The 25,602-nt window shown below is 38.8% G+C and overlaps 2 protein-coding genes across 2 annotated transcripts; one reads left to right on the top strand and one right to left on the bottom strand.

The window, feature by feature from the left end:
• Positions 1-3,544: 3,544 nt before the first annotated feature.
• On the top strand, positions 3,545-15,783 carry LOC129282814 (organic cation transporter protein-like). The gene is made up of 10 exons (XM_064113789.1): positions 3,545-3,860; positions 5,251-5,517; positions 5,917-6,020; positions 7,339-7,493; positions 8,699-8,867; positions 9,337-9,475; positions 11,651-11,739; positions 12,226-12,434; positions 12,825-12,933; positions 13,449-15,783. Exons 1-10 carry the CDS (start codon positions 3,690-3,692, stop codon positions 13,660-13,662), a joined length of 1,626 nt encoding a protein of 541 aa, XP_063969859.1. The 5' UTR covers positions 3,545-3,689; the 3' UTR covers positions 13,663-15,783.
• On the bottom strand, positions 14,369-23,537 carry LOC129282471 (galactose-3-O-sulfotransferase 4-like). Its single transcript, XM_054918367.2, has 4 exons — positions 23,050-23,537; positions 18,829-18,868; positions 17,573-17,825; positions 14,369-15,315 (listed from the first exon to the last, which is right to left on the bottom strand). The coding sequence occupies exons 1-4, from the start codon at positions 23,157-23,159 to the stop codon at positions 14,801-14,803; spliced, it is 918 nt and encodes a 305-aa protein (XP_054774342.2). The 5' UTR covers positions 23,160-23,537; the 3' UTR covers positions 14,369-14,800.
• Positions 23,538-25,602: the final 2,065 nt, after the last annotated feature.

The raw sequence follows: 25,602 nt of genomic DNA, 5'->3' as shown, positions 1-25,602 counted from the left end.
TTACTTTAAGCAATTCACATGCAGAGTCATAATTGCTGTCTTGTTTATACATAACTGCTTCCATCCGGCCATTTCGAATCACCGTCATTTGACCTGACTCCTCATTAAAATATACGACAAATCTAAAACACGAAAAGGGGGATGAAGCACTGTAACTCTAGACTTTGGATCATAAGCAATATACTTTTACGAGGGTTGTGAATCTGTTGATTTCTTGCCCTTAATAACTGATTAACGATCGATATAAATGAAGAGCTCACTTGCAAATTTTTTGTTTGATTTTTTTTTGTTGGTCTAAATGTATAGATTTTTAGTGAGATGATACCAAAGAAAAGTTGAAATTCCCTTTAAAAAGTGAACTAAAATGGCAAAGATTTTTTTTTTTCAAAAGGGGCTAGGTTCATTTCAGTTTGGTTGCAAAAGGGGTTAAGTCCACAATGATAATTTTAAAAAAATATGTAGAAAAACTTGAAGACAGGTAGATTTCTTTTATATCCAATTTTTATGTTCACATTATAGGGAAGTACATCATGAAAATTTAGTTGCTCAAATGAATGTTTCAATAAATGAGAATAAAAAAAATTTGTTTTTTCTCCGAAAGGTCCAAAGTGGACCTAACCCCTTTTGCAACCAAACTCTTCAAATTCAACATTTCAAATTGTACGTAATAATCTGCAAGCAAGTTAATTTTAGGGGTCTTTTTCAGTGGCGGATCTATAGGGGTTTAACCTCTACCCCCTTGGGGACAGACTCCAACATCCCTGCCGACGACGCAAGGAGAACAGTGGCGGATCCACGGCAATGGGGTTCGGGAGGAAGCGCGACGCAGCTCATCGTATATTTATAGCCGAATTATTATTGTTTAATGCAAATTTTATGTATAGGCCCACGTTTTATTCTTGGATGTCACCGTACAAGTCCAGGTCGGGGTGGAAATCCTGCGGGCTACAGTAATTTGTTTTACCATTTTCCCTTCCCAGGCAACCTGGACTTTTACTGTCGATATCCTTGTTTCTTCCCTCTTTGTATTCATGTATTTACCTTGTAATTTCATCAAGTTTTCAAATGATGTTTTAATCCTTTTCGGACATTTTTCATGCCCTATCATTAATCAATAATTTAAATTCTTTGACATTAGATAATTCCCTCGTGTGTGTCTGTGTTGTGCATACTTGCAGTAGAAAATAGTATGAAATTACAAACATTTGCGTTCGACCATGAAACGCATTGCATAAATTTTTCAAATTGACCGTTGATAGAAGTATCATTCAAAGTGAGGGTGAATATTTCCCGAGATGTGATTTTCTGCTCGGATACTTTAATTCAACTTTTTAATTCAATTTATTTTATTTCATTTTCAGATTAAAAAAAAAACCATAAAAATAAACATATACATAGTATACAAAGCAGAATAAACGTCATAATAAATCAGTTACAATCACTAGCGTACCTACGGGGGGCAGTCTGCCCCCACTGACAAGCCACAACCCATGCAAAGGACGTATCCCTGCCCCCCTGACGAGCTTGAAGACCTTTATTGCCCCCCCTGACGAGCTTGAAGACCCTTTTTTTTTTTTTTTTTTTTGCTTGTCAAATTTTTTGGCGGACGGTTTTGCCCCCCCCCCCCCCTGTGAAAAACCCCAGGTACGCCACTGGTTACAATGATACGAAAGTGATCGGTAAATAAATAAGTCGTAGTTTCAAATATATTTGATAATGAAATAATCGAAAATTACATGTCATAGTTAACATATGAAAATGAGAGGTTTAGGGTAAATATCAATTTTAACGAAGAAGAGTGAAGTAACGGCGGAGGGTAATTCGTTTTTTGATAGCTGGAACATAAAAGTTCCAAGGTTTAAGAGGTATAGATCATGTACTTTTATTTTTTTTAAACAACATATTTCAGACAAGTCACAGTGATCTAGATCTTCATTCAAATCGTCGCAAGCTATTTTTTATACGCTGGGTCAATGTCCTAAAAGTGTAAACAACGTTTTTTTCTTATTTGCATTTCATAGAAGAAACTTAAGAGCATCTAAGCAAATGATTAAAATCTCGTTCATATTTCATATCAAATGAAATTATGTTGATATGATAAAGTTCACGTATGAAATATTTTATATATCATTATTTAAGCATTTATGGTGTCCATAAAGTGATGTTTGAACTACTTTCTATACTTGCTAGTAGCGTACTGAGCCAAATATTTTGAGGCCGCCACTGAGACACGGTGTAAAGGGCAAAAATTCATAAAATGTCACGAATAGCCATTTTGGCCCTCTTAAACGAAAAGACAATGTAGTCGATAATGACCATGTTGATAGTATATTAAGAAAAACATCACATTTCGACATTTTCCTTTCCTTTTGTTGTTTGTTTTCCTTGGTAGTGGAATTGTTTTTTTTTTCTTTCCCTCTTTCTGGGGCCCCGATGCCCTGTTCCATTGGCGGCGGAAACCAAAAAAATTAGGGGGGACCACAAAATGTTTTTAAAGTTATCAACCAAAAATTTTAGGGGGGACGCAGGAAACAAAAATTGACAAGCAAAAAAAAAAAAAAAAAAAAAAAAAAAAGGTTATCAACAAAAAATTAAGGGGGGATCGTCCCCCAACCTTCTCTTCAAAGTTTACTACTTATGTTTAAGTACGTACATAACATGCTCCCACCTTCATTCCACAATTTTTATACTCTGAATACATCTATTCATTCTTACCCTACCCGTAACTCTTCAAATTTCCATTTAATCAACCCTAAATTGCTTATTGCGCAGAGATCCATAAGACACCATGGTCCAGATTTGTGGAACTCTCTACCAGAGCCTGTAAAACAATCTTCGTCTCTTCACTCATTTAAGGCAAACGTTAAATCTATGTTATTATCAGAATATTTGAAGTAAAATTTCTGTGTCATATCCTTTTTATCGTGAATTTATTCCTCCTTCGATTTAGTCATTACCAATATCTTCATCATGACCACCATCATCTCCATGGCCTTCATCATCATCATCATATCACCGTCACCCTCACCTTTATCATCTTCATACTACAATATTGCATGAATTCATGTTTCGTATTTGAAAATGTATGCCCATTCTGCTTTATAAATGTATTAATTAATTCAATTAGTATAAGTTTGGGATTGTCATTTTTTTCAAGCAATCTGCTTATGATGACAATCCTTCTCCTGCAAATTGTGAATATCATATAGTTAATCATTTTTGTCTGAAATTATCTTTGTAATACTCTTTATTTATGATTCATGCCAAAAATGCTAGCATATTATGTTTATTATGTTATGAAAAATGTATTATACGAATGTTATGGATGCAGAAGAAAACAATAAATCAAATCAAATCAAATCAAACCTAAATTTCTTTGGGGGACACGTCCCCCCCCGCTTCCGCCGCCTATGCCCTGTTCCCCCGATCTATATCCCAGTGGCTGTCACCAGACAAAAAGTAACTATCAAACTGCTTTATTAAACACCCACCTTGTTCCTCAAACAAGTTTTATGGCTTAATATAATATTTTATGAATTATATTACACTGCCCGTTTACATGACCGTTCACACTTTGATGATAAAGACGATGAAGCCTCAAGGCTGTGTAGGGATTATTGCGGGGATTCTCTCCAGTGTTCAAAACCAAATCAACGTTGACACTGCCCGACATAGCATTGACAGCTAAGATGATTCAAGCAAACGAGGAAATACCCTTTGACGATATTCTCATCGAGTACGGTGAATTTGGGCGTTACCAAAAATGGATCTACAGTCTTTTGTGTCTTATCATATTAGTAACACCGGCGCAGTCTCTCATTATGGGATTCCTGTCCGAGGATGTAGACCACTGGTGCAAGGTAAGTATAGCTCACACAAGAATCAAGGCTATGAAAGATAGGCGTCGATGGTTTCCTGCATGAATTAGTGAGGGTCTTTGAATTTCTTGAAAGGGTCTTGTAAAAAGTCATGCGCGAAACGAGAATCATGGATATTAGTACCATCAATACCAATGCCAGTATTGCGATCGTCTCTATATCTAGATACAGTGACGATTTAATACAAATACACGTGCACATGTCGATATCAATAACGCATATAGCATTTTCTTTTATTTGATGCATGATGAAATGGCTTGCTCAAAGATAGTGCCGGGAATCGAACCCGGGATTTCATTAGTCTGCAGGCACAGACCCTGATTGGAACTTTGATCAACAAGTGTGCCTCCACGCAAAGACTTGCACATACAAAACTTGCTGTTCCAATACTGAGCGAGAGGGCCTTCAGTACACAAGTCATGGGTAGGCTGCACATTTAGACCCTTAACTCGAGTGAAGGGTTTGCCTAGCAGACTAGGATTTCATGGTGAAGCCGGGCGCATTAAACCACTCATCCACGGCACCTCTCACCTCACCGATATCACAAAGACTTGTCTAACTAACCAATGCGTACATGAATAAACGTGTTTTCCCCGTTCCAGGCCTAATTCATTTCCCATAGACTCGTGTGTTAAAGTGGCACTTAAAAAGAATTCATAAAAAATAAGGAAATTCGAGGGTTGAATGTTTACTACCAGTGGATAGGATATATGTCTGACATTCCATATCTGACCAGAAAAGGGTACCTCGACCGGCTCATTTTAAAAATAAATCAGCATTTATGCAGACTACACCTGACGGGACCAAATTCATCACTTGAGAGAGTAGAATGACCCTAATTCTTCCGCCAGTAAAAATATAGTTCCATAGTGGTGATATATCTTTCCAATTTGGAAAAAGTAAGTTCAGTAGGTACCCTCCCTAGAATCAGTGTTAGATTGTCAGCCATATTCATTCATTTTTGTCAATCAGCAATATCAAATTTAAAAATTGAGCAATGGGTTGGCTTGAATGAATATCTATGGCCTGCCAGTTGTGATTAGGCCCGTGCAACCCAAAGCTCTGGAATGTGATCCAAAACTGCCCATACATGCCATAGTTTGAACGTTGGCGGACAAAACATTTTCCAAAGTATATCTCGCTCGAGCGAAGAAACTGCGAGGATGCCAACCTCCCCAAAAAAACCTCTTCAGATCGTGTATTTAACTTCAGTTTGTCTGTTTATTTTGTCATAATTTCATGAACCAGAAATGTGTTTCATAGTCCCTGGATTTCGTTTGAACTTCTTCCAAAAGATGGGTTTGATATTTTATACACAATCATTTTACAGATTCAACCATATGAATCCATGAATATTCCAATTGATCTGTAGATTTCAGAATGGGACTCTGTAGACTGTGGACATTTCGGGTTCAATACTTCACGGCAATGTGATCTTGGGAAAAGAGCTGTCGGCATTCCTTGGAACTATTCAGACAACGATCAAACGGAGAAGGTTTACTCATCTTGCACCCGTTACAACACCCATGGCGTCGAGTTCAGTCCAGATCTTGATCTTGGTGGATATCCCGTGATGCCTTGCGATGCAGGCTGGGAGTACGGTGAAGTAGAATCAGGAGGAACAACTCTGATTAAAGATGTAAGTAGAAAATAGTAGAGTTTAGCGGCGGTCATAGACAATTTAAAAAAATGTGTTAAAATTGGCACCAGTTAGTGTTCCTACAGGACGACACGCCGATGTGTCAAAGTTACATCCTAGACATGGAATATCATACGAAAGACTGTACAAGAATCAAGTAAATGACTTGCAATAACACCGAAGGTGTTGAACTGACGCTAAAAATCTTACAAAGGGGTAAAACTAAAAGGCAGTTATGGTCGTCTATGTACACCACAACACGGTTTTGCTGTGTATATAGGCCTACTCTAGAAAGAAGGAGAGATGGGAGGGGAGATGGGACTGACGAGAGACCATTAGCGATCTGAATTCCAATTCGTCTGTGTAAGATGTCTCCTTGTCTCTCTGTTTTATCAAAAGTACGACGCAGTGTGTGGGCAGTACTACTTCGTGGCACTGACACAGACTCTGTACTTCGTCGGCACCGGTTTCGGGTCGATTTTCACTGGAGTTCTCTCTGACCGGTAAGAACTATACTCCTGCCACTCTTTAACAGTTTCATTTACTCGACTGAATCTCTTGATGGCTCTGCACTCAGTCAAAGAATCAACGGTTCGAGTGTTTTTGCGAGTCAAGTGAGGTATAAAACCTCCTTTAACAATTTATTGATATTGTGAAGTTTGACATCGTTAGGAAGTCGTAATGCTGAAGAATTAAGGATCAGGTACAAAGATGAAAATGGTAGAGGGCCCTGAGGACGTTATCAGGCTCTCTTTAATTCCGCTACCACGAGAAACGATCGCATACGTTCGCGCGCAACGGTAGTACAACGTTGTAAGTCGTGTTACGATCGGTCGTGACAGTCTCGTGGTCTACGTGTATATTATCGCACCCAGTCGCTAGACTGGTCTTTGTAGAGCGCTAGTGCACGTGTAAGAGTTACACGACCTCCAGCCGACTGAATGCGACTGCTTGGTCGTTCCAACTCTCGCATGAAGCAGTACGACTTCGAGCAACACTCACACGACAAACGCATGACTAGTCGTACGATTTTTTTTAATGAGAATGAACCGATTGTATTTGATCGGTTTGGATTTTGAACTTGTTCAAAATTAGCGACCATTCATGTGATCGCCCAAAACAATTGCGAGTACTCGCAAGGCACCAAGCGATCGATCGTACAACACCGGATGGGGAAAAAACAGTCGCAGGCGGTCGCAAACTTATCGGGGATCAAAATAATATAAAATGGGCTTAAGCGTAACTATCAATTATGTTTCACATTTTTTAATGAGGGAAAGGGGAAGAGCCAGGACAAAAAAAAAATATGTGGTGTTAAAATATACGATAGAAAGAACCCGAAAGAACACAAGTGAGGTCATGCTCGCGGTTGGGCTTGCGAAAGAAACTGTCGTGCAACATGGACCTAACCACGGATGATTATTCTATTGTTCCCGGGGGTGCTGAGCATTGTCACAGCACCCCAGTAACAATCTATAATCCTCCGTGGATAGGTCCATGTGACGTGGAAGTGGTAATGGGAAGTGAATTGAGATGGATGGGCAATGTGTTGAGGAGGGAAGGTGAAGGTGAACCTGTGAAAAGAGCATAAGATCTGAAAGTGGGTGGCACAGGAAGACAGGGAAAACGTAAGACCACTTTGGAAGATATGATGAAGAAGGAAAGCAGTTCAGGTTGGTCTTAAGGAAGGAAGATGCTCAAGTCAGAAAGGAGTGACATAAGGGAGTATCATCACGGCGCGTGAGTCGTTATCTCTTAGAGGGAAATTCTTAATGAAATAAAATGATGATACCGATAACTTCTGTTTGTTCTTCTCTTCAGGTTTGGCCGGCGCACAGTTGGTTTCCTCTGCCTCGCTTCAACAATCGTGTCCGGGGTGGGGCTGGCATTCTCTCCAAACATAATCATGTTCCTAGTCTTACGATGTATTGTTGGATTGGCAAATTCTGGTATATTGTATTCAACGTTTGTACTTGGTAAGAAATTATACATTAATTTTGTCTATAATCAGCCACCTTGATTGCATCATGGTGATGCACACTATTTTGCACGGCGGAATCATAAATCATTTGCCTTTCTTTACATGCAATGAGTCATCTACCGAACTATAATTTATAATAAAAACCCACTTTAATCAGAAGGATGGCCGAATGCCTTCGGAAGGATATTTCTTTGGCCCGTATTCTGGACTCCGATTTACTTAAGTCATGGTCTAATTCTGTCGATAAAACTTGATTTGATTTGAGTTACCAATATAAAAACAATACAACGTTTGTAAGAAATTAAACATTAATTTTTTAAATGATCAGCCTTCCTGATAAACACAATTTCGCACAAATTATTTGTCTTTCTTTAAATAAAATTAATCATCTATCGAACTATTGTAAAAATATTGATTTATTCATAATGATGGACATTATTTCTTTTTATGATGACCAACTTACTACATAAGTATATCTCATTTGGATTTTTTTTCAAACTCTTTGACCCGTATTTTGGTCTTAAGTTTTATTCAAACCACGGTCTAATTCTGTCTCTACAAGTATGGGAGTCAAAAATTTGTGTAAAGGTATTGTTTAACTTTGTGAGCAGCCGATTTAAAAAATTCTCAAACCAAGATGAAACATGTGTACAAGTGCATGTATTAGAACTAATAAACCTGAAAACAACCACTATTGAGAATGAAAAGCCAAAACTACAAGGCAAACCCCAATTTTGTAAATAGGCGTCTTATAGACGCCTAAATAGTACACATAAGTGTATGAGATGAAATTAAGATGGTGTTTTCGGTCACTTTATATTTCAATTTTTGAAGCACTAAATAATTATTTTCGAACGCAATTTTTTCTGGGCTTCGTTTTTGTAAGATATCACAGACACAGGTGACAAGTGTGACCTTCTAGCTCAGATTTTTAAAAAGTCAAACCAATGTTAACCAATCACTTTAACTGCAATGCTTCTTGTGTTTACTTGGGTCTTTCCCATGTTTTACAAAAATGTTTTAATGGATAAGAAAAACTAGTGTATTTATCATTTCAAGTTTAATTTTAATGATTTGAATGCGGACAAATCAACAAATCAACTAATTCTAGATAGTAATGTAACTTTTGGCTTCCAACGTTAAGACCAGAGTTGAGAATTCAGGCCTATAACGTTATTCTTTTCTTCCTTTTCACGTCAGCCAATGAAATAGTTGGACCATCTAAACGCAACTGGGCGGGAAACGTCATATGGCTTTTCTATTCGTTAGGATACATGGGTTTGGCATTGCTAGCATACCTGATCAGAAATTGGCGCTATCTTCAACTGACCGTGTCTGTTATTCCAGTCCTACTTCTGATCACGGGGTTGTAAGTAAATTTTATAGTAGCCTCTTGCCTAAAAGAAAATACCATTGTATTGCCTACCTCAGCTCCAAGTTGGTATTCAGAGTACATTCTGTACCCGAAATTGAACGAAAAATTGTTGTGTTTTTATGGTACTAGTTTGTAATTGTCTGTTTTACTTTTTGAAAGGGGATTAAAATTGTATTTTTAAGACAAAAGTAGGTGTTGTTTTAGCGAAACGTGTACTTAATTTTCAAAGAATAGGGCAGTCTACTAATTTGTGTAACCTATTTGCGAATTTGAGGGGAAATGGCTGGAAACGTTCTTTCTTTTAATATCAATGACAGTTTGTAAAAAGGATAACAATATTATTATCCTGAGTAACTATCCACCTTAATGTCCTCAACTCGAATACCCACGTTTGCAATATAACCCACCGATCAGTCAAATACAAAAGTCAGAAGTCTACGGGTTTTCCCTTCCTCCCGCGAAGAACGATTCCAGAATCTCCAAGATGGTTGCTCATGAGAGGACGCAAAAAAGAGGCGGAAGATATCATAAAACGACTGGCAAGATGGAACAAAGTGGAAATTAAAGAGGCGTTCAATATGGACAAAGTGGCTGCAAAATCGGTAAGGCAATACACAGCGTTTCATGTATGCAATTCTTCTCAAATGACTTCGGCTTACTTCTGAATCATCGGATGGTTGGGATCTCACCGAACCAGGCATTTCATGGAAACAATCCAGGTTTTTGTTTTCAAGGAGCACAATTCTCGGATTCAAGAGGGTACCAAAGTGGCACGATGCGTACGCAGATGCCATGTTCTGAATGCCCGATGCTCTGCTCGCGTACGATTCGGCTGCACTAGTTGTTCGAAAATCTTGGCAGGTTGCATAGATCTGCCTGCTTCTGCTGTGTGAAGTGACGTCAGTAGATGTCTGGGGCAACGCCGATGTAGCCAAAAGCAGTGCAGCAGTGTATGTTTCATTTTGGACTGTGCATGTGCTGCGAAACTGATTGGTGATTGACAGGTGAATGCAAATTACGTCGATCATCTCCGTAAATCGGGAGTTTTCGCATTTACTACGGGGAAACTCTCTGCAACGCATCGATTCCTTTCAAAAATGCAATTAGAATCTCAATGGAGAGCTGAGAGGCTTTTGTCGAATGTTGGTGGATTGGGACAGCAAATCATCCGAAGGTTTGCACCGGACGAACAATTGATTATGTCGTTGTCCAGATTCAAGAGATTCCGATTCTGTTCCGGTCCACCAACTCTCGACAAAAGCCTCTCAGCTCTCCAGTGTGATTTGAATTGCATTTTCAAGGAATTTGTGTAAAGAGTTTCCCCGTAGTAAATGCAAAAAGTCCGGAATGAAGATGGCGGCGAGTACAAAATTCGTCCGACAGCGTCTTCTTGAATCCGAGGATCGTGTTCCTTTATTTCTCGAAAGTTCCTATCTTCCAGTTGGGATCTATTCCCAATAAATCTACTAATCATAAGGTTCAATGTCACAAGAAAGTTTGGAAAATTTCAAAATAAATTTTCAATGGACATTGTGACGATTTACTCAATAGCCGTAAACGTACGGACTGCTTAGTATCCTGCTTACCTACGTACCTGCGCCCCGTTGCATAAAAGTTACCATTATTTACCATGCAATCGAATCTTTCACGGAATCATTGATTCTGATTGGCCGTTGAGCATCGTTAACATGGAGTTACCACTGGATGGCAAAGTTACCATAATAGTAACTTTTATGCAACGGGACACTGGAATTAATTGTATTTAATATATATGGGGCCGGTTGCAGAAAGAGTTACAATCAATCGCAACTCTAAAAAGCATGCGCAACTTGATTTTCAACCAATCGACAGCGCACATTTGGGACTTGCGATTGGTTTTTAGGCTGTGTTTAAACGCAACTCTTTCTGCAATGGGCCCCTGCAGTCGTATTTTTGCACCTTATTACATTGGACATGTTGGGTTATCTCTTTTTTTGTGAATATTTAAATGGATCGAATCATATAAAAGGCAATTAAAGCATGCACAAACTCTGACCGCGCATACGGTATGCTAATAGGTCGCAATAGTGATGGCAACCCCTTGGACGCAGAAACCATGGTATTGGAGTTGTCTTAAGACGTGATTGGACATTCGGCCAGTATTCTGACCTTGGGTTTAATTTAAACTCTGCGGATTTACTCTGGTCTTAAGTTGTGGTTTGACTATGGATAACCGACTCTGATATGTGGTTCCATGACATTTGCTCCGGCGACAATTGCTCCGCTCTAAAATCCACACACTAATCGAATGGCCAACTTCAACCCTGGGGTTTATTAACGCTAAACCCTACCCTAAACCTAGCATAAAACCTCATTGCAACCCTACCCCAAGACCTACATTTTGGACGAAATTGCGCCAGGAGCAATTGTCGCAGGAGCAAATGTCGTGTCACCCTGAAGGTTATATTTTACAGTACAGGTTCAATTTATCAACTTATTTGAATGTGAAATCATTCATAGCTTTCTGAGAATAATGACTGTTGTAGTTATCTTCATCATTAACACGCATGGCGAAATAAAGTGTTAAAAAACCCAAACATATAATGTACACAAGATGTTGACACTTTCGGCTTCCCACAACTCATGCATGGTCCAAGTTAAACTGCACTTCAGAATGCTGAACTCTGAGTTTACATATGACACTGTATGAGTGAAGTAAACCTGTAATAAACCTCGCAATGTTCGGATTTAATATCGAATATCATTTTTAGTTTGGTTTTATTCATTTTTTTTCGTAGGACGAAGGAGGTGGTCTGAAGCGAGATCTCATTGAGCTTTTCCGTCATCCCAAATTACGATGCTATACGATCAATCTGGTGTGGCAATTGTAAGCTTTTCAAACCCCTTAAATGTTTCTGGTTCGAGTGTTGTTTTATTTGCTTTTTAGATATTGATAATACTGTCATAGTCCTACTTGATTCCAAACTACCATCATTGACACTCGGAGGTGCGCAGGCGCAGAGTGCGGAATAAAGTTGCTTTGGAATCATAAAACAAGAGTATCAGGCGTATGGACTAATGACGCGCTTTATCATTCATTACGGTGCGAGTGCATCAAACAGTCATTAAAAAAAAGAGCTGGGCGTAGCCAGAGGGCCTTTATGAGGAATTCATACTCAGCTCATTTTTTTTCGGAGGGGGGAGGGGATTAGCAAATTTTTAGTACAATACTTCGGACGGGCACTCAAAATTCCTATCGCATAGATTTTGAAAAGTGAAAAAAAAATTGCCCTCTCTACTTGCTCACCCCGACCCCCCCCCCTTTTTTTTTACTATCCTCCCCATCTTCTAATGTCATCTGTTTCACTAATAGGATTGCAGTCTCTATCGTATACTACGGAATCTCTCTTGGGACGGACTCCTTAGGGGTGAATATCTACGTGGCGTTTGCCGTCTCCGGTGCGGTCGAGATCCCCGCCTCATTCTTCGCGGTTTTCGCCATAGAATACTGGTCAAGGAGGCCGACGTACATGGCGATGCAGCTCCTGTGTGGCGCCGTGCTCCTCGCTTCGGGATTCCTACGTAAGAATCTTTGATCTTCATTACAGGCTGGCAAATTGGATGCAATTCGTGAAGGAGGTTAAAGTGACAAACCTGGCGTAAATTACATAGTCTTAAGGTGGCTTGTCATCAAAAGTCGGAGCCATATGTCTTTCCGAGAATATTGCAAGCAGCTAATACAAGTCATCACAGTCACCATGGACAAAACAATGGGACAATTACGACAATGTGGGATTGCAGGAATACTAAAATGAAAAGACGGATAAAATCCTTATAACAGGAATCCTGCTAAAACACGTGCCAACGGTTTTTGACGAGTTGCCTTAATTAACACAAGAACAGTCGATATAAAACCTTGGCCATTGCATCTTAAGACGGCTTACCTAATCTTTCATGTATTAAATCATACAGCCCAGGGCATTGGGAAAACTGTGCTTGCTATGGTGGGGAAGTTTGCCGTCTCAGCCGCATTCAACATCATCGATCTACGTGGCTGTGAAATATTCCCAACTGTTGTCAGGTAAATATACCTGAAACCATTTCAGTAAGAAGGCCGAGATGTCTAGAAAAAAATGGGGTTTAAAAGTTGGCCAATACCTGCACATTACTTTGAAGGTTATGTCCTATCATATCAAAGACCCCCCCCCCCTTCCCTTCCGCGGTCTGTACCCTAATGTCATAAATAGGGGGAAATATCACATAAAGTTAATGATGCATATTTGAGAACTTTGTATCACTGATTGCATGAACAATATTTGGGAGAACTACCAATTCATCAGTGTTCATGTAAATTCCAATGAGGGAGTGTCATTAATTTAGTCCCTTTGCACTTGAGTCCCATTGGCACTTGATTACTTGCCCAAGAATATTTATCACATTTGTTGGCCAAGTATCGTAGTAGGCATATTCTTGGTAGCAGACCCCCTACCGGCCTGTCAGTCTACCACAACTGAATTTGGCGAAATCACAGTTTGACAAACATGTGGAAAAATAATAAAACCGTCATTCTTTCAATCTCCTCTTGCTTCCATCAAGGAATACTGGTCTGGGGTTGATCTGGTCCTGTTCTAGCTTTGCCAACATCCTGGTCCCGCAGTTCCTGGTCTTTCGCAGATGGTGGACCCCTTTACCGGAAGTGATCTTTGGTTCCGTCGCGCTGTCAGCCGGAGCCCTCTCTTATCTTCTCCCCGAGACTAAGGGCAAGAAGATCCCAGAGACACTGGACGACGGGGAGAACATCGGGTGGTGATCGCAATCCATACCGTCCCACAAATAAGGAACCCGGGATTCTCAATTATTTTTTTTCTAAATAAGCAATCAACTGACGGTCTTTCACTTACATGAACACGAAATAGATTTTGTTTTAAACCTTGATATCAAATTACGCATAGATGATAAAGACAAGTTTGAAAACTCAATGTCAAAACCAAGATGTGCAGAAAAATGGATCGAGATTTGTCAAGGGTGCACTGGCAGTGCGTAAGAAAAGCTTATGCCACAAAGGTACGAACGATGGCTTTGTACGAATCTTACTGTTCATACGAAATTTGGGATTCATGGATGGGACATGAATTTTTACGGCGTTCTTACGAATTTCGTACGAACGCCGATCATTTCGCAAAAGTGACGTAAGGTCTCAAAAGATGACATGATTTTCGGATTTGCTTTACAATTCGTACGTTTTTAGAGTTGATTCGTCGGCTTCCCGCAAGAAGGGACTTAATGTAATTTTTACAATTATTTTTTCTTATCAAATATTAAAAGAGTATAATCGTAGGCTATTCAATAAGGCAAAAATTATTTTAAAATTTCAAGAAAAACTCAGAATATTAAAAAATTAAAGAGGGCATAACAAAAGAAAATAATCATAGAAATTACACTAAATTCCTTCTCGCTGGAAGCCGACGAATTGATAAGTCAGGCAAGCTTATATAACACACTTTCAAACAAAAATATTTGAGTACCAATATATTCTTGATAAGAAAGGAAATTTCTTGTGGAAAGTTGCTATGTAGCATATTCAGAAATGGCTTATTAATTAAATTAAAACTTTTTTTATTCAATAAAAAGAATGAAGGCTTTTACCAAGTCTATATTTCTCTATTAAATGTATGCAATATGTGTCACAGTTCGTCCATGAGTTTCAGTCCAAAATATTTTTCTAGCTGTTTCTTCCGGAGGTAATTAGTGAACGCAAGTTCTCCTTTTGTTATCAACTGACAATCCCGGTCGTTTCTTGCCGAGTCTTTCACTTGATAACTCTTGATATCTACACCATCCGGGTGCCAAACAGCATTGAGAATTTCTTTCTGGACGCATCGGTCGGCCATTCTCCTATTCACCTCCTCAAGTTTGGCTACTTCTTCCCGCATGCGGTCTTCTCAAAATTATTTCACTTTCCTCCAGAACGTCTCGTTGAAGAAACGATATAACTCGGTGTTCCCATTATTCCACTTTCGTATTCTCTCCGCCGTTACGTCAGATAGTTTATTGATGAAAGAGGTGGCACGGCCGTTCACCACGAAGTAGGAGACGTCTTCAAGATCCCAGCACATGAGTTCTTTAAGCAGGATCAGTGACTCGGAGAAGTATTCCATGATCATGACGAGCTCGAATTCGGAGGCAGTCCTGTGGATCATTTCCTCGATGACCTTGGGGTCGGCCTTTTCGGTATCATCAAGACCAAGCTCAAAGAGCATACTGTCTTTGGCGTAGCATCCAGTGTCCGTGTCTCCAAAACTGTGGGATCGGTCATACTGTTGCGGGTTCTCCAGGAAGGTTTCTAAGGGAACGCCGAAACACTCGTCGTAACGGAAGTAGGTGTACAAGGATTCGAAGAGGGTGGTCGGGTCCCGGATAATAGTCACGTATGTAGAGTCAGCCGGCAACAAAGAATCAAAGCCTGCAGGAAAACAAAATGGCAAGTAAAATGATGCAGAAGAGTGATCTTTAATTAGGAGAGCGCTTCTATATGGTGGCCCTGAAGGGACATCGCAAATAGACTAAATTGCGAATATTCACGACGAAATTGGCGATGTCGTGAATTTCGTCGTGAATATTCGCGATTTGGTCTATTTGCGATGTACCTTTAGGGCCACCATTCGCTTCATCGACAGATTTCGTCACATAAGTTGTCCGATCGGACAGCTTTCCTTGATGGTGATAGGCTAAGAAAAATGATTCCTATGGCCAATAGCGTACCTAGGATTTTCCACAGGGGGGGGGGGGCAAAACCGTCCGCCAAAAAATTTGACAAGCAAAAAAAAAAAGTTATTCAGCCACAAATATAGGATTTCGAACCAGAAAAACAATTGACAAGCAAAAAAAAAAGAAAAAGGTCCTCAACCACAAGCATAGGATTTCGAACCAGAAAAAAAATTGACAAGCAAAAAAAAAAAAAAAAAAAAGGTTTTCAAGCTCGTCAGGGGAGGGGGGGGCAAAAAAGGTCTTCAAGCTCGTCAGGGGGGCAATAAAGGTCTTTAGGGGGGCAGGGATACGTCCTTTGCATGGGTTGTGACTCGTCAGGGGGGGAAGACTGCCCCCCCCCCCCCCCCCGTAGGTACGCTAGTGCCTATGGTAGCTGTCGTAAAAACTATATTCCGGCCAATAAAAACATCTGACGAGACTTTAAGAAACGCTCCCCTCGATAATTCATTTATTTAATGAGACATATCGTACACAAATGTACGAAAATATGAAATAATTGTGATTTCATGTAACACAAGGAAACGGCAAGTGGTGTCATTACTTCATCAGCCCAACTTTTGCCTATTTACGGCGGTGTCCACATAACTGTTTTCCCAAAATAATGCTAATATAATCTTTAAAAAATAAATCAATAACTTCGTTATTTGTTATGAGATTTTGATATTTTAAGCGTTTCGCCCTTCGGATTTTTCTCGAGATACGGTTATTTTCAGCCCTGAGTAACCCTTGCAGTCCATTAGGTGGGCTATAAATTTTGATTTTTACTTAATGCGAAGGATGATGCTTATTGAAATATTTTTTGGGGTTCCTTCTTGAAACATTATTGCAGCACGAGCAGCATGTAGGGCCCGAAAGCACAGATTTTTTGCGAACTTCCACAAAATTACCCGATACCTTTACGTGTATGAATATTAACAAAATATATTTTTTGTATCATTATTCACATGTCGTGTTATATGCCTTGTCCGGATGATACGATTCTTAATCAAATGCTTTTTTTGTGGTGGTGGGGGGGGGGGGTCTTTTCTTCATTCTTTCTGATTATTTTTTTCTTTCTCTGATGTCCGTTCCCCATATCTTTCCTCTTCCTCATTTATATTCACTATTACTATATTACCTACTCAATTTTCCTCACATTAGAAAAAAAATCTTCGTTAAAATAATGGTATAACAGAAAAATCTATCCCCTTAAATTAGCGAAGGGGGTCACATACTATTCCTTCAATAAGCATGATAAGAGAGAGAGAGAGAGAAGGATCGGTAATAAGGTGAAGATTCGTGGGTACATGTTGTACTTCAGAAAAATACAATACAGTCCTATATACGGTTACGAAAAAAATAAATAAGAAATATGTACATTATCATTAGTGACCTGCCACCCCCAAACCAACAATATTGAAGTTTTCATTGAGCCTGAAAATTCACTTCCTAAGCTTTAAAATGATATATGATATGTTAACATTGACAAAAAATAACCAGATTGAATGCAGAGGAAATTCAGCAAGAGCTTAAAAATAAGGAGAAAACAAGGTTTGAAGTTGGGGTTCACTCAAGCATGAGATGTGCATACTGTGTAATCTCAGTGATACTTCCAAGCAGTCCGAAAAAATAGTGTCCAATAAACTCTTGTATCTTTTTAAAAATTCAATTTCATGACTTCAAATTTTCACAGTATGAAGAAGAATTGTTCTCTCAGATGAGCAATTTTTTTTTTTTTTTTTTTGAGATATGCTGAATTCTCTTCTATGGATATGGTTATCCACCAGAACACCGCACATGGATTTTTAAATGGGAAGGGGTGAAAGTGGGGGGCAAAATAAAAAGTTTTGGGGTAAGGGGCATTACCTCTATAATACTTTTTTATTTTTCCTTTTTTATTGGGTTATTTTGCTACAACACCAAATTGCTGCAACTGCTGCCCCTTGTGTGTGTAGTGAGCATAATTATCTTACCTTCTTTGCTATATCGCGTGTGGTGGCAGAGAATGTTGTAGTCGTGAACAGGAAAAGACTTGACCAAGTCCATGCTTAATCTCAAATGTGTCTGGCTGAACACATTCGAGCGCCACGGAAGTACAAAATTCAGGTTATATCTGTCACCGTACCGCATCAGGACGTTCTGCAGGGTACTACTGCCGCACTTGTGCATCTTAAAGAACCCGATGTTGTTCTTCCGCGTGCATTCCCGTCGAGAAGGCGTTGATTCCTGTTGGTGTTTTACAAAGTGTTAAGTGGAATATTTACACCCCATGTTTACTCCAAAAAATAGTCTTTAACACTGCGAAAACTTCGGTGTTGATTTAACACCAGCCTGGAATCTTAATTTATATATGTCCTCATCAGAGAAGTGTTAAACAACACCATTGGTCTAACACTATATAGGTGTTTATACAACAACACCAATTAGTATTAGAACAGCATCGGATTGATTCCATACTGATGTTGTTTCAGTACTTCTATGATGCAGATGATGTAGACATATATATAGATTCCGGGCTGGTGTTAAATCAACACCGGGGTTTTTGCAGTGTAGGAGGCGGGCTGAACGTGCGTGCGGGCCCACCCGTAAAACGTAGAGCTCAAATGTCTTCATTTGGGAGTGATGACCTTTTTTGCTTGTCTTTTTTTTCCGGATACCAATGGCCTTCATTAGTTAGTGACCTTTTTTTCCTTGTCAAATATTGGGGACAATGTACACTCAATATGCACCCAAATATGAATCCTGGATCCGCGGAAGACGAGAAAGAGTGTCCAGTTTTCGTCCTCGCGCTTTAATAGCGCTCTCTATAATTTATCGTGATATTCGTCGTATCTCGTCTAGTGTACGGAAATTTATGGTATATTTGCCAATTCTACGACTTCATTTACTTTGCCCATTCTCTTCCTCCTTGTTTTCATCTTTCGTTCTCCTCTCTCATTTTTATTATTTTTTTTTATTTTCTTCCATTCTCCTCCTTGATTGTTTTGGTTTCTTTTTCTTATTCTGCTTCTTTACTCGCACTTTCTCCCTTTTTTGTACCGACTTTTCGAGGCTCCCAAGTATAATGTTATCTAAATACAAAATTATGATAATTTGAATGGCAAACTCGATCCCGAATGTGACAGGAAAAATCCGACAGTAACATCATTTTAAAAGTGGTAAGCAATTGATATAACTAACTAGTAGAACCTTCTTAGCCTTATAAATGAAAAAATAACATGATACTTACTTCAGAATGTTCTCGACCGGATTCCTCAGTGTCATAGTTTCTGCAAAATCAATAATATTATCAATATAAACTATAACCTTCTCAATCCTTAAGCACATTTTTTTTTATTAAATTCAACAGACAGACACTTGGATAGTCATAAGATGGGATATCCTGTACAACTTTTTTGAAATCGTCACCACAAATTGCATTTATTTATCTTTAATGTAACTTTTAATACTCTTACCTTTTAAAAGGTCGAATTCGTGCATGCTCACATTATTAAAGTGATTGGTTAACATTGGTTTGACTTTTAAAAAATCTGAGCTAGAAGGTCACACTTGTCACCTGTGTCTGTGATATGTTACAAAAATGAAGCCCAGAAAAAATTGCGTTCGAAAATAATTATTTAGTGCTTCAAAAATTGAAATATAAAGTGACCGAAAACACCATCTTAATTTCATCCCATACACTTATGTGTACTGTTTAGGCGTCTATAAGACGCATATTTACAAAATCGGGGTTTGCCTTGTAGTTTTAGCTTTTCATTCTCAATAATGGTTGTTTTCAGGGTTTATTAGTTCTAATACATGCACTTGTACACACGTTTCATCTTGGTTTGAGAATTTTTTTAATCGGATGCTCACAAAGTTAAACAATACCTTTAAGGAGTATAACTACCTTAAACGAGGACATCAGTCATCGAAATTAGTAAAAGAAATGCAACATTTTCAGCAGCAAAAAACTCTAGATCCCTTCACAACACGTGAAGATAAATCATGCATGGATGCAGGATGCATGTGCATAAAAGCCATGGGGGCCGTCTTACAAAGAGTTACGATTGATCCGATCAATTGCAACTATGGAAAGCCAGCAAAGTCAACATGTAAAATGCATGTTTGTTCCAAAAAAAATTTAGATATGAATGAATATCCATAAATTCACTGATTTCTTGACAATTTGGTGTGTTCTCCTTTATTTACAAAGGACAGTTTGCAAATTTCCTGTAGAAAATTTTTTTTGACACTGATGGATTTCCATAGAGTTACGATTGATTGGATCAATCGTAACTCTTTGTAAGACGGGGCCGTGAACAATCAGTCATAATAGCTTTCGTTTACATGACCGTAAGCAGGATTTTTTTCCCCTGGCGGGCAAGACGCGTAAATTTTTTAAAGCGAAGGAGTGAAGCGACCGAGTTTATCATGGAGGCGCCTTTTCGTGTTCTAAGGTCAGAAGGTGAAAGGATTTAAGGATTACATGCCCGGGATTACATGCACAACTATATTGTGAAAACTCTCAGTAAAAATTGTAGATTTTCAAAATTTCTCGGGAGGGGTTGGGGTGGCAACAGACTGCCCGCCCTGCCCCCCCCCCCCCCCCCCCCCCCCCCGCTGCGTACGGCCATGTTCGTTTAAAATATAACGAAATCGCCGTAATACTCGTTATTCTTACAGACTTACGTGATTCAGTCAAGCTCAGATGCTTTCAAGGCAGCAGACTCACTGGTCTAAATATGTCTTCACATGAACCAATACACAATGGTCCTGGAACAATTTTTTTCTAGGGGTGCTGATGTCAATTTGAAACACAAAATCTAATTCCGATAGCAGCCATTTTCTCCTATGCTAAACACACGCGCGCTTTCATTCGGCGGGTTCATTTGTGTAGAACCAGGCCGCCATGACACCTCTCTTGTTTCCCTAATTGCGAGTCGGAGATCGCTGATAACGAGTGTTGCCAACTATTCATCGCTTCGGTATTAAATCTATACCCACTACACTATTTATGCATGTACCAGTGGCGTAACTACGGGGGGGGGGCATGGGGGGGGGGCACGTGCCCCCCCAATCGTCTGACCAAAAAAAAAAAAAAAAAAAAAACGGGGAAAAGGAGAAAAAGAGGGAGAAAAGAAGAGAAACGTAGTAGGAAAAGAGACATCATTATTCATTATAATGTTATATTATATTATACTTATGTTATGTTACATTATTTTCATCATAACTTTATGAAAAAAAATCGGCTGACCAAAAAAAAAAAAAAAAAAAAACGGGGAAAAGGAGAAAAAGAGGGAGAAAAGAAGAGAAACGTAGTAAGAAAGAAGACCTCATTATTCATTATAATGTTATATTATATTAAAGGAGAATGAAACTCTTGGAGCAAGTTAGCTTTTGTGAAAGCAGAAAAATCAAAGAATAAGATCAACAAAACTTTGAGTAAAATAGGACTAGCAATAAAAGAGTTATGAGCATTTGAATGTCGAGATCACTAATGCTATGGAGATCCTCCCATTGGCAATGCGACCAAGATCTGTGATGTCACACACGTACAACTCTCCCATTTGGACACTGAAAATATACCCCAAAACATCTCTTTTTGCTCATTCTAATCATATGACAAACGATTCATCAATGATATAATGTTGTGAAACCTCTGTACTTGTCATCTCATAAAGAGAACACCTCACCTTGTGGTAGACTCTATAAAAGTGAGAATATAAGTGAAATAAGTACTAAAGTAATGAGGGAGTTGTACGTGTGTGATATCACAGATCTTGGTCGCATTGCCGTTGGGAGGATCTACATGGCACTAGTGATCTCAATATTCGAATGCTCATAACTTTCTTATTATTCATTCAATCTTCCTCAAACTTTCAACAATATGTTTCTTTGATTTTTCTCTTTGATATGGATTCAGCTGGTTTCAAGGGTTTCATTCTCCTTTAATATTTTCATTTTTCATTTTCATATTTACATTATTTTCATCATAACTTTAAGAAAAATAATTTGCTCAGGGCCTATGTCTTCATTGTTCCTGGTGCTCGCATTGTCTGCTTAACAAGATATATAATCCTGTTGTACTAAAACCTCCCGTTTTCAAGTCAATATACACCAAATATATTTCCTCGTACTTCGAGTTATTGTTTTATGTAGTGACATATGCTTCTTTTTCAAGACTACTTAAAGTGATTACTCCATGTTAAGGTCTTAATGAAAAAACATTTCCTGTCCGTGATAACGTTCGCATTAGTGGATTGGTGAGTCTCACCAATCCACTAATGCGAACGTTATCACGGACAGGAAATGTTTTTTTCATTAAGACCTTAACATGGAGTAATCACTTTAAGTAGTCTTGAAAAAGAAACATCTCAGATATGTCTGCCCCCCATGAATTCCTAAAATCAGTCCTTAAAATGCCCCTTTTTCTCATCTGAATATTAAAAATTTTCGGCTCGCGCTTCGCGCTCGCATCAATTGGTTAGTGAATTACGTATGGTCTGAATTCCTACAAGCAATCCTTATAATGCCCCCACTTCTGGTCTGAATTATCTAAATTTTCAGCTCGCGCTTCGCGCTCGCAATATTTGATTAGTGAGATGCGTATGATAATCATAATTACAATGACTACAAAAAAGTGCTTCATGTGTTTAGATGTTATTCTAACAAACTTCAGCAAGCGCTTGGCACTCGCATTAGATGACTATGGTGAGATATGTGTACTCTTAATGGATTATAGTCCTTAAAATCTCCCTGTTTTGGGTCAATATATACAAAATTTTCAGCTCGCGCTTCGCGCTCGCATTGTTTAGCGAGACAGATATACGTATTATGATTACAAAAAATTGATTATAATGTCCCTTATTAGGTTTGAATATCAAAAATTTTTAGCTTCTGCTTCGCGCTCGCATTATTTGCCCAGTGAGATACATATATCCGTTCAATGGCATTGTCCTTAAAATCAGTGTCTCTATTAGGTCAGTATACCTGGCAACTGAGCGCGCTTCGCGCGCTCACTAAGTGACTCAAATTATTTGCTGGTGCCCCCCCCAATACCGTGACCCACGGTACGCCACTGGCATGTACCATATAGTGTATGTGAACACTGAAAATGGAAACCAATCATGTGTAACGGTCTAATATCCGGTCTTTATTCAATGAAAATTTGAGATTTTGGGAAGAGTTCCCTTTGCGACAGCCACCCATGCAAAATTGAAAATAAAAATAATAAAAGTTCAAAATAATATCTAGCCCTAATAAAGAACATAGTTTATATGATGGGAGAGTGGAAATACTTACTAAAATATGGCTTTATTCCTTGACCTTTTTTTTTCTTCATTTTTCTTGTAAATCGTTGAATTTCCAAAATTCACTGAAAAATTCCTTCTGACGTCAATGCAAAAAATTCCCAAACAAGGAGAGTTCCTTGAATATGGAAATACTGGGATTGTGGAAATACTCTTACCTTTCAAACTGCCGGATTCCTGCATGCCTACGAAAGAGGAGCAGAAATACCCCAGTGATAGCACCAGCCATAAAAATCTGTAAAACATTCTTGAGAAAGAATTGCGACATGTTCCACCCCCGATCCCCAACCAACTCGTGGAGATAAAGAGACCGTCCACTATATGGAGATTTGTTCCATACGCGTAATCATACTGGTTTAGGCGATTTGAACAATATCAAAACGGACTACATTATTTTTTTACAGAAAAAGAGGGGTAATACGAGTAGGCTATTGTGTATTTCCTGTTGTAGCAGACAAGAATTAAACAATGGTATGAGATGGCATAGGCATACACACGTTGGGTAGTCCACAAGGTAGTCCTTGAATTTGCCATGCACCAGAGTGTGTATCAACCCCGTATCAAAAGCCATAATAGAAATATCATGAATGTTCAGAATAATTATAACGAAACCACCACAGCAATCGGCATAATCATGCACGAATGTAATGGTGCCTTTCTCAACACGTTTCCCGCTCTGATGAACAGCTGCTAGCTTGCCTTTGACCCCTTTTGACGGCGCAGAATTTTACAAACAGCTTTTGCCAGCGAATGCAAGGCAGATAAACGTAAAACCGAACAAGCACACTAACAATATTTTCGAAATCGCAATAATAACAAATATTATTTTTTCCTTACATTTTGATATTTCGGTTATTTCTCATAAAAGAGCAATACGCGCAACACAGTGAAATGCAACTGAACATGCTGAAAGAGTCGATGGTCTTACAACACTCACTATTTCTTCAACTTTAATATTTCATGAATTCAATTTTAGCAGATTTTATATGAGGAAACTGATTATTCAATCAGAAAATGTTACAATAATGGCAATTCCACATGTGTGAAGGAGGAATCGAGATTTGTTCTCATTCAATGAGGAAAGAATTCATATTAAAAAAGTATAGTGAGTGCCATGATGTCATTGTTTTCCTCATTTGTGGAGCAAAAGTGGAGTGAAGCGTTGTGGCCCAGTGGATTAGTCTTCTGACTTTGAAACAGAGGGTCGTGGGTTCGAATCCAACGTTATTTCCTTTAACAAGAAATGTATCTACATTGTGCTGCACTCGACCCAGGTGAGGTGAATGGGTACCCGGTAGGACGAAATTCCTTCGCCTAGGCAGCCCAGCTAAAGCCGGTGTAATAATAGCAGGGCCTGCTGGGAGAACAGTTTTCAGAACTGAAGTGGCTTCCCTGGGTAAATATACCTATCTTATTATTATTATTTGCATACCGACTATGTGTGTGCATATAGTTTGTGATAATAGGCGATATTTTAAAATGCAGTTAAAACTTTCTCATTTTACATCCGCTTGTGATGAAACTCAGCGTTATGATTGTTTGATTTTTCTCTTGTTATTGCACAATTTTTGCTGTGTGGATTTTCATAATCAGGGCCGTCGCTAAAGGGGGAGGTGACCCCCACCCCCCACTTGTTTGGATATCGTCGGTAAATCAGCGCTGCCGTCGGGAAAATGAAAATAAAAAGGAGCGAGAAGGGAAAAAAAGAAGGGAGAAAGAGGAAAGAAAAGGGAAAGAAGAGAAAGAAAAAAAAGAAATGAAAAAGAAAGAAAGAAAGAAAGAAAGAAGAAAGAAAGAAAGGAAGGAAAGAAAGAAGAAAGAAAGAAAGAAAGGAAAAAGAAAGAAAAGGATAAAGAGGAAAAGGAGCACGAAAGGAAGGGGTAGACAAGGTTTTGATTAGGTAAACCTGTGTGTCGGTGGAATTAAAGATGTGGAGTCTGAGATTATTATTATTATAAATTATTATAATTGTCTGTTACGCAAGCGCAGGGCTGTTGGACTGACGCTCGTTGGGAAAATGACAAACTGTCGGGTCACGCAGGGCTGTTCCAACTGCTCCATGTACCTTGTTCTTACTTTAGACGGGTCAATATACGACCAAAAATAGCCTTACCCAGAACAAATTGCAACAAATGATTTTTCAACGGTATTTTGTACTATTTGACCTTAGTATTAACATACTTAAAATCTACCAAAATCCGCATCCGGGAAAGTGGTTATTTTCAAGATGGCGTGCAAGATGGCCGCCATTCACTAAAAATGGATATAACTCACACATTATCCACCCTAGAATCCTATTTCGGTTCATATTTCATGGTCTGAGGGTACAAAAATTGATTTAGGCTAGAATGAATTATAAGCCCTCCTGTGTACCAGGCAAATCCAAGATGGCGCCCAAAATAGCTGCCGTAGGCTGAAAATCCACAATTCATGTAAATTTATTTTTATTCAATGGTTTTAAGGGTGAAATAGTACAATGTAACAAGTTACAAGGACAGCCAGTGGTCTGGCGTGTCCAAAAATCCAAGATGGCTTCCAAAAATGGAGTCGAAAATTGCTGTTGCTACTTAAAAAAACCCGACATAGCTTGCTCAATGTCCAGAAATATGATTTTTTTGTGTCTATACCATGGTTAAATGGGTCAAATAATACATTGGGACAAGTTACAAGGAAAGTCAGTGGTCTGGTATGAGCAAAAATCATCGATGGAT

Source organism: Lytechinus pictus, chromosome 19 (genome assembly GCF_037042905.1).
Source record: "Lytechinus pictus isolate F3 Inbred chromosome 19, Lp3.0, whole genome shotgun sequence".
In the NCBI taxonomy this organism is placed as follows: domain Eukaryota; kingdom Metazoa; phylum Echinodermata; class Echinoidea; order Temnopleuroida; family Toxopneustidae; genus Lytechinus; species Lytechinus pictus.
This window is presented reverse-complemented; position numbering and strand designations above follow the sequence as displayed.

Excerpts from the sequence above, each read along its gene's own strand:
- LOC129282814 (XM_064113789.1), top strand. The coding sequence starts at position 3,690 with ATGATTCAAGCAAACGAGGAAATACCCTTTGACGATATTCTCATCGAG. Across the intron at positions 5,518-5,916 it reads GAACAACTCTGATTAAAGAT|TACGACGCAGTGTGTGGGCA; the intron begins GTAAGTAGAAAA and ends TTTTATCAAAAG. Across the intron at positions 9,476-11,650 it reads ACAAAGTGGCTGCAAAATCG|GACGAAGGAGGTGGTCTGAA; the intron begins GTAAGGCAATAC and ends TTTTTTTCGTAG.
- LOC129282471 (XM_054918367.2), bottom strand. The coding sequence starts at position 23,159 with ATGTCGCAATTCTTTCTCAAGAATGTTTTACAGATTTTTATGGCTGGT. Across the intron at positions 18,869-23,049 it reads GGAATCCGGCAGTTTGAAAG|AAACTATGACACTGAGGAAT; the intron begins GTAAGAGTATTT and ends TTGATTTTGCAG. Across the intron at positions 17,826-18,828 it reads CCGGTCGAGAACATTCTGAA|GAATCAACGCCTTCTCGACG; the intron begins GTAAGTATCATG and ends AAACACCAACAG.